General features: G+C 35.8%; 1 protein-coding gene across 2 annotated transcripts; it reads right to left on the bottom strand.

The window, feature by feature from the left end:
* Positions 1-518: 518 nt before the first annotated feature.
* LOC116003655 lies at positions 519-7,943 on the bottom strand. Of its 2 annotated transcripts, none has more exons than XM_031243557.1 (4): positions 7,727-7,943; positions 3,397-4,536; positions 2,627-3,297; positions 519-1,750 (listed from the first exon to the last, which is right to left on the bottom strand). In XM_031243557.1, the coding sequence occupies exons 2-4, from the start codon at positions 4,524-4,526 to the stop codon at positions 732-734; spliced, it is 2,820 nt and encodes a 939-aa protein (XP_031099417.1). In that variant the 5' UTR covers positions 4,527-4,536; positions 7,727-7,943; the 3' UTR covers positions 519-731. The 2 variants fall into 2 exon arrangements, with proteins under 2 accessions (XP_031099417.1, XP_031099418.1); XM_031243558.1 differs by lacking the exon at positions 7,727-7,943 and adding an exon at positions 4,926-5,155.
* Between the last annotated feature and the right edge of the window lie 890 nt (positions 7,944-8,833).

The following is an 8,833-nucleotide window of genomic DNA, read 5'->3' as shown; positions in this document are numbered from 1 at the left end:
TCTTCTTCCCCAAATTCTGCCCATTCATTCTGAAATAGGTTGTGTTCTAGCCGGTTGTTCTAGTTTGCCGGAGGTACTATATAATTTGAGTGTTCAAACTATAGTATCATTAATCTATTTTATCATGGGAGATTGATGCTACAACGCTTCTAGCACCCCTAAAAGATAGTGAGTCGATTTTAAGCACAGTGTAGGTATCACATTACTTGAATTTTTATTTTTTTTAGTTCTTTGGTTTTTGGGATATAATATTTTAAAGCTTCATTATATATATATATTAGGAGCAATATAACCCCAATTGTGTTGGTCAGTTGTTAGCTTGATAATCACAAGGTTTTAAGTTTGACTCGCTATGCGAGCCGCCTATTGTTCTTCTAGATCTTAGCTAGTTATGGACAAATTGAGCTAGTTTATCTCTTTGTGGTCATTTGCTTGCTAAGCTTCACCCAAAACGCACTATGAATAATTACATCTTTACGACTTCACCCAAAGTGCACTGTGAGGTGAAGGGTGCAAACTTTCCCATAAATCGAAGCTTTCATTATATGTTATGCTGATGTAACTAAATAATCTATGTATATTGAATGTTGTGGCTTGTCGCATTACATTAAGGGTGGGGGTGATGGATCAGTTTCTCCAATCACCCCTGGTGTAATATAACATATAACATAAAGAACCAAAATCTTAAAAGAATGATATTAACCTCTAGGTAGATCCAACAACCACGATTTTCAGAATCTCGCACAGTGCGAAGGCAAGCCGGTGTCGTGATGAACAACAACAACCTCTGCAGCGTCGCATTTAAGGACATCCTGTTTCAGCTTCGCGCCAGCAGACTTCAACCCCTTGAGCGAAACTGCCTGGTTGAAGAGGTTGAGCGACGGTAGTTTCGACGCTGGCGGCATTTTCCCGTTGGGGAGAAGATCCCTAAAGTCCTGTTTCAATAATGGCACCTCAAAATCATCCTTGTTGTGCTTAACAATGTTGTCCTTCGCCGCAATATGCGCCCCAGGCTCCATGTGATTGGTGGAGAAGCTCGCCTGGTTCGGGAAGTTTGGGTAGAGGCTCACGTAGCCTCTTAGATACATCATGTCGATCAAGAATTTCTTCCACGAAGCTTGCCAGCCGTTGGTTCTGGACTTAGGAATTTGGACAGGATTCTGCTTAGCATCCTCCGTGAATCGCATGTTCATGTACACATAAAACTCCTTCCATTGTTTCGGGAAGAACACTGCTCCCCAACTACATGGGAGTTGGTGGAGGTAGGGCGTGTTTGGGTGGATCTGTTTGAAGAACTCAGTGGCATTCCACTTGGGTCGCTCCTTCACCACCTCAACCAAGCGCGGCGTGTAAAGAGAGATTGTTGAGAGCTCAGGGAGTGAGACTTGGGGATCATAATGGTATGCCAAGAGAGCGTACTTAATCCAGAGGTAATAGTAAGGGGAGACTTCGATGTCATCCTCAAGCAGGAGCCCGAAGTCGTCGTCTGAGGAAGGGTACCAACTTTCACTCACGGCTCGAATTAGCCCACCCTGGATGATTCGTCTTCGTAGAGTTTTCGGCCCATGAGGCCAGTTGAATGAGTTCACCAGCTTGATGGTTGCCTCGTCCACCTTGCTGTCCATGTTGAATGTGATGGAAACTTCATCTCCTACATAGAATGCACTGCTCAGAGATCTCAACAACCTTGCCAATGAATTTGCCCTGTTTTGAGTGATAATGTTGATGGATACTCTCATCTTGTTCCAATCTGAAAATACACACAACACATTGATTGTTTAGAGTTTAGAGGATAATAGATAAAGTAAGGAAAATGGTCAGATACACTCTATGAAATTTATATAAAAAGTCAGTTAGATCTTGAACTTTTAAAAGTTATAATTAACCACATCAAAATGTCATATACCAGTTAGTGACTTTTAATAGTAGTCATTAGAGTTCCAATGATTTCCCGACTAGCTTTGGCGACAAAAATCGACGACTGCCAACCGACGAATGCCTTTGTCATTAAAGAAGGCGACCAACGATTGCCTTCTCTCCAAAGGAGGCAATCGTCGGTCATGTCATTCATTGACAATGTAGGGGATTGACAGTAGCCTTATTTGGTGAAGAAGGCGATTGTCAGTCGCCACTTTTAGAGAATAAGCCAATCACCGGTTGATAGCATTATTTGATTGTTGAAAGATGTTTAGTAAATTAACTGTTAATTGATAACTGATTATATACAAAATGACTTTGTTGAAAAACTTATCAAAAAAGTTACTTTGAGCAACTTTTTAAATTTTAGCGTTTTTAAGCAATAAGCTGTTACAAAAAATGCTAATTAATCATAGTTGTTTAACCAAGTCAAACAACTAATAGTGGTCAAAGAAGACAAAATTGGCTGATAAGCTAACTATGTTTTTAAACAGGGCTGACAAGTTTCTTAATTGCAGATTTAAAAAGTTTAGGTGTTCAATTGACTTTTCTAATAAAGTTCATACGCCTATTTAACTCATTTCCCTATAAAGTATAAACATATAGTTTAATTTTCTATACATTTTTACTTTTAATTTAGACATAATACATATTTCAATTTTGTATTAGAGTGGGACCACATTATAGAAAGAAAGAGCAGGATTCTTACTTGGCAATGCAGTGGGGCGAAGATCGGCCATCCACAGAACTTTTGGCACAGATGATCTTGGCAGAAGAACAAGTGTGGAGTTGTTTGTGTTGGTCTCCACAGCCATTTTCAGAGCTTTCTTAATGTTAGAGTCTGCATCAGCTACTGTGATCACAACACTGGGGTTATGAATCTTGATTAGCCCTTTCATGCTGGCATACACAGCCTGCAGAACAGGCACTTCTGAATTTGAAATCCCAGACAAAGCCCCAATCCCCAAATCCATGATCTTGAATCTCCTTTCCCTGCAGACCGATTTCGGCCAGTTCAAAGCCATGACAGCATCCTCACAGCCCAAGAACTTGCCCCCAGAAACAACAATGTAGGCCTTTCTCCCCACGGTTTTCCTGAACTTCTCGAGCAGTGGGGCGAGCGCCTTCACCTCGTCCACCGAGTGAGCGTAGAAGAGGGCGTCGATCTTCTGGGGATTCATTGCAGCCCATTGGGTCACGTAGCCGGTGGAAAGCGCCTTCCACCATTGGTCATCCCTGACCTGAACAATGTCCTTGAAGATCACAGTTGTTTCTGAGACATATGCTAGCCTGTGCTCACTGTCACCCCATGTTTCTTTGTCATTTGGATCAACTGGCAGGACAAATGAGCCAGCATTCCTGTACTTCTGAAGCTGATAGCTGCAATTTTATGACAAAACAAGACAATTAAGATAAGTCAGATCATGATTAAAGTATCAAACCTAATAAAGTTCACTAAATTGGAGATAAATGTCATACCTTAAGTGCAGGTCTTCTCCTGTCATGAAAGTGTAAGGTGCTTCAATGAAGAGAGTCTTGACAAGCTCGGCAGAGAGGAACCAAGAACTCGAGAGAAAATCGACCTGGACAATTCGATCGACCAAGATGTCATAAGCAGGATCAGGCAAATAGAGCCCTGCCTCTTTGGACCTGAACTTTCTGTAGCTAGGGAAGCTGAAATCCTTCTGTCTGAAAGGCAAGATCCTCCCGATGCTTCCCAGTACCGAATTCTGGTACTTCTCCGTCCCTGCAACATGTGCTAGAATCTGCAGCATTTTCTTCCCGGGGATCATGTCATCGTCCACAATGTACACAAGATCTGCCTCGGTCTGCAAGGCCATTTGGAACCTGCCATAGTACTTGAAATCATAGCCCGAGCTGATGAAACTGATTCTCGTATCGTTGTAGCTTTCCACGATTCGTCTCAAGGTCAGCTCATTAGGGCTCCCAAATGACAGCACCCAAACATTATGGAAAGGGAGGGTCTGGTTGAGCAAAGAATCCAATTGTGCACAAAGAGTCTTCCTCTTGAAATGGTTCAAAATCACAGTGATTTTCGGCTTATTTGGACTTCGCAAATCCCACTTAGACTTCATTGCCATCAGCTCAGACAGAGTCTCAGTGCCAAAACTACTCTTCTGGAAATCCAACACCTGCTGATAAAGCTCCCTCTTCAGCTTGATCATCACAGCATCACTCGATTTCTTCTGCTCGAAATCAATCTTTTCGAGCTCACAAACCTCAGAAGGGCTAAACACCATCATCTGCTGAGATGTCTCACCTTTCACCAGGGAGTTGGATTCTTGGTATTTGGTCACTACATGTGGAGGGATGATCAAATATTGCTTCCATTGTTGTGCCATTCTTGAAGCCCAAGAAAAATCAGGCTTCATCCTTAAATCCACAGAAGGACTCATGTAGTACAGAAGAAATGTTGCATAAACAGCAAAAGTGAATTGCAGGAAAGTGAGCACTGCAACAAGCTTTGTTGATCCAGTCTTTGTTGATCTTATCTTATTGTTATTACCACCCTTCCTTCCTCCCATGTAATCACTCAACATTCCTTCCAAGTAATCTCCATTCCTATTTATGCTCCTCCCTAACCCCATTTCCCCTAACCTGTAAAACCATCAGCAAATTAAAGGTCACATTGGGTTTGACATCTCTACACTGGAAAAAGCAATTAAGCAATGTAGAAATTTAATTAAAGCAAATTAAAGGTCACAAATTAATTAATAAAGAAGGGGAAGAGAAATAGTTTTCAAAAAAAAAAAAAGGGGGGAAGAGAAATAAGAATTTGATGCTATGAACTAAATACCTATGATACTTTAACACCATTACTTCAGGGAATTGAAGGAATAAGGAATGAATTGAATAAAAAGAAAATGAATATGAATTAACATTTGGACGAACACATTAAGTGCATGCATAAAACTTCAAATCAATAAAACTACTGAAAATGCATAATCAAGCTAAGTATAAACCAACGAAGCATGTCAAAAACATACAATCATAGAAAGCTAGCTAGCTTGCAAGTTCCTTTTCTGTTCGATCTCGGAATTCTGTTAGCTTGGTGGTGGAGATATCACGGCGGCGGCTGAGATTAGAGAATACATATATGTGTAGATATATATATAGGGATATGAACATATATATATGTGTTGTAATTAAGGAGTGAAGTGAGATGGTAGAAGAAGCAATGAGAGATGGCAGCAAAGGTCACATGGGGTTTGACATCTCTACTCTACCAAAAACAATTAAGCAATGCACAAATTTAATTAAAGCCGGATTTATTGCCTCAAAAGGTTGTCGCCACTGCGTTTCTGGCATTCCAAATCTATCACGGACCACATTTTATTCACTTCTTTTTTAATAATAATAATAATAATAATGATAATAATAATAATAATAATAATAATATTATTATTATTATTATATACTCGTTTTCACTTAATTAAATATAAAATAATTAACAAATTAATTAATAAAGAAGGTGAAGAGAAACAAGAATTTGATGCTATGAACTAAGTAGTAATTACAATCATTATTGCATGGACCATGGTCCACACAGCTGTGTGGACCAAAAATAAAAAGTACATTATTTTTGTACTGAAGGTACATTATTTTTATACTGTAGGTACATTATTTTTGTACTGAAGGTACATTATTTGACCATGATCCATGCAATTCCTACTTAGTTCATAGCATCAAATTCTTGTTTCTCTTCACCTTCTTTATTAATTAATTTGTTAATTATTTTATATTTAATTAAGTGAAAACGAGTAACTATGATACTTTAAAGCCCACGGAAAGAAGAGTACATCTTTGTATTCAAGAAATTAGATGGGAAATTTTCATCTCATTTTTTTAAAAACTTTGATAATAAGAGCAAATAAATGAGAAAATAGTAAATTAAATAAAAGGATTTTTAAAAAAAATTATTATTACGATTCTATGATCAAGCCTATAATACTTTAACGTTTACGAAAAAAGATGACGTAAAAATAGATTAAAGGAGAAAATTGTATCTAATCTTGAAAAAGAATCCAACAATAAAAGCAAATAAATGGGGAAAAGGTTTTTTTATTTTATTTTAATTGAATTAGTATTAATGTTATTGTTATGATGATCTTGTCTATGTCTCCATGACGTAAACATAAATTAAAGGAGAAAATTGTATCTAATTTTGAAAAAGAATCCAACAATAAAAGCAAATAATTAAATGGGGAAAAGGTTTTTTTTTAATTGAATTAGTATTAATGTTATTGTTATGATGATGATCTTGTCCATGTCTCCATGATACTTTAACGTCAATGAATAGAAGAGTATGCAAATCTTGGTACTCAATAAATTAAAGGGAAAAACTCTCTCTCATTTTATTAAAAAAAAAAAAAAAGTCCGCAAATAAAACCAATAAATAAATGAGAAAAGAAGAAATTGAAAGAACTTCTTTGAAAATAATAATAATAATAATAATAATAATAATAATTATTATTATTATTATTATTAGCCCGTTGAAATTAGGATCACCTAAATTTAAAAGAAAAAAAGTTAAAATAATTTTTCAATAATAATAATAATTATTATTATTATAATCGTACTGTTATTATTATTAGTTTTTTTTTAAATAATAATAATAATAATAATAATAATAATTATTATTATTATTATTATTATTATTAAAAAAGAAGAATGGTTGCTGAAAATATACTATAGTATACGGTGCCACGGCACAGCATTACTTCAGGGAAGGAATAAGGATTGAATTGAATAAATATAAATTAACATTTAGACACTACTCAAAGCTGTTTGAACACATTAAGTGCATGCATATGCATATGCATATATGGTTGTTACTTTGCAACATTATATATTTATGTCTCTTCCACAAAACTCAAAACTATGTTCATATTCCCAACTTTACCTATTATTATAAAAATAAAGGATATTGAAGGAGAGCGGACAAAAAAAAAAAAAAAGCATATAACTTCCGCTATTTTTATTCGTGTGAAAGTACTAATCTAGATTTTTCTGTAGATTTAATTTGACTTTATTCCAGGTAAAACTCCTCAAACTGCATTGCTAACATCTTCGAATTTAGCTTATCCTTTTTAATTTAATCATATTGCATTTTACACTTTACTTTTTTTTAATTAGATTTAGTCCAGGTACCTTTTAAACTTCTGTCATATTTAATTAGGCCATGTTTGGTAACATAGTTAGCTTATAAGCCCGATTTTATCTTCTTTGACCATTAATATTAGTTGTTTGACTTAGTTAAACAACCAACTGAAATTAAAATTCAAAAAACTACTCAAAGCAGTTTTTCGATCAGCATTTTGAAAAAGTTATATTCTATATAATAAACTATCAACTAATAGTTAATTATCAAACATCTTTCTAGAATCAACTAATACTATGAAGTAAAACATCTTTCTATAATCAACTAATACTATCAAGTATCAACTAGTCAAACTCATTAACTCAATCACCTAACAATTATTTACCAGACACCCCTTCATCTTTGATTGGGAGTCTACATATATGATAAATCCCTCAACTTATACTTACCAACTTGAGTACTTGACAAGGACTTTTATCCACACAATTGTATAACCATATAATATAAGTCGTCCTACCAGTTAATAATTTAATTTTTTGCCTATAATAGTAATAGTATTCTCGGGAACAAGAGACAAAAAGGAATAATCATTTTCTTACACTTGCAAACATATATTATACATTAACACAAAATTAAAGAAACCAAAGAAACAAGCAATTGAAGAAAGAAATGAAAGTTGGAATTAACCTGGGCGGTCTGACTGCCTTTTCTTCCTCAGCAAGCTAAGCTAAACTAATACGTGGCTGGTGGCGGCAACGTGTCGTAGAGTTGCAGAGAAGCTAAGGAATAATAGGTAGGAATTGAATGGAAGGAGCAACTGTACTTAACGTAGCAGAGAATTAAGGTTGATCGAGTACGTTCGAGCGAGCTGAGGATCAGAGATTTATACGTAGAAATTAATGAACTTTAAGGTTGGCAAGGGGTTGACTTTGATGGGTTTAATGTAATGTAATGTGTACATACATGTATCTGTCTGTGAAGAATTATATACCCAGAATTGAACTAACGTTTCGGCAATTTTAATTTTTATGGATATTGGCTTTTTGCCAAACTTTTTGGTGAGTTGAATGCAAGGGAGAATTCAAAGCAGTGTGGTTCCTCTCATCTTCATAAGAAATTTTAATTGCAAGTTTCTTTACTTTTTAGTATATTACAAATCATCTTCCTAAAGTATGATTAAGAATTAATTAGTAGTTTCAAAGTGAGGGCTTCTTGTGCGTAGTGAGCAAAGGTCTATACCCTAGCATTTGTGTTCAGTTAAGTTACAATGACTTAAATCTTCTCAGATGCTTTGTAGGGTTGAGGCATGGAATCCCTTAGGGTTGGCGATTCAACATTTTGGGAGAAGAATTAATTAATAGTAACTCATATGGGCAACTCAATTGGCACATGTTAGAAGTTTGGGAAGAAAGACCATGGGTCAACTCTCACTGGCAGCAGTGTAGGAGCAACCTCAAAAAATTCAGATGACATCATTTTGAAGTAGAACGAGACTATTTTAGGCCCAAGTCGATCTTGCAAGGTGGACCCGGATCCGATCCATGGCATAGCAAAACATTTTCTTATGGCCTCCTCCACCATGGCAGCAGCGTTACCGAATTAGAGTACATTATTAAGATTATCATTAATAGTGATAATGAGAATTATTTAATTAGAAATATATGAACATTATGTGCATATTGATCTCGCCATATATTTGATGAGTCAGAATCCATAAACACAAATTTCTGCTGACTCCAACTTTACAACATGGAAAAAGAAGATATTTTTTTTCTTCTTCTTGATTAGTCAATT

This window comes from Ipomoea triloba, chromosome 14, assembly GCF_003576645.1.
Source record: "Ipomoea triloba cultivar NCNSP0323 chromosome 14, ASM357664v1".
NCBI lineage: Eukaryota > Viridiplantae > Streptophyta > Magnoliopsida > Solanales > Convolvulaceae > Ipomoea > Ipomoea triloba.
This window is presented reverse-complemented; position numbering and strand designations above follow the sequence as displayed.

Excerpts from the sequence above, each read along its gene's own strand:
- LOC116003655 (XM_031243557.1), bottom strand. The coding sequence starts at position 4,526 with ATGGGGTTAGGGAGGAGCATAAATAGGAATGGAGATTACTTGGAAGGA. Across the intron at positions 3,298-3,396 it reads GGAGAAGACCTGCACTTAAG|CTATCAGCTTCAGAAGTACA; the intron begins GTATGACATTTA and ends ATAAAATTGCAG. Across the intron at positions 1,751-2,626 it reads TCGCCCCACTGCATTGCCAA|ATTGGAACAAGATGAGAGTA; the intron begins GTAAGAATCCTG and ends GTGTATTTTCAG.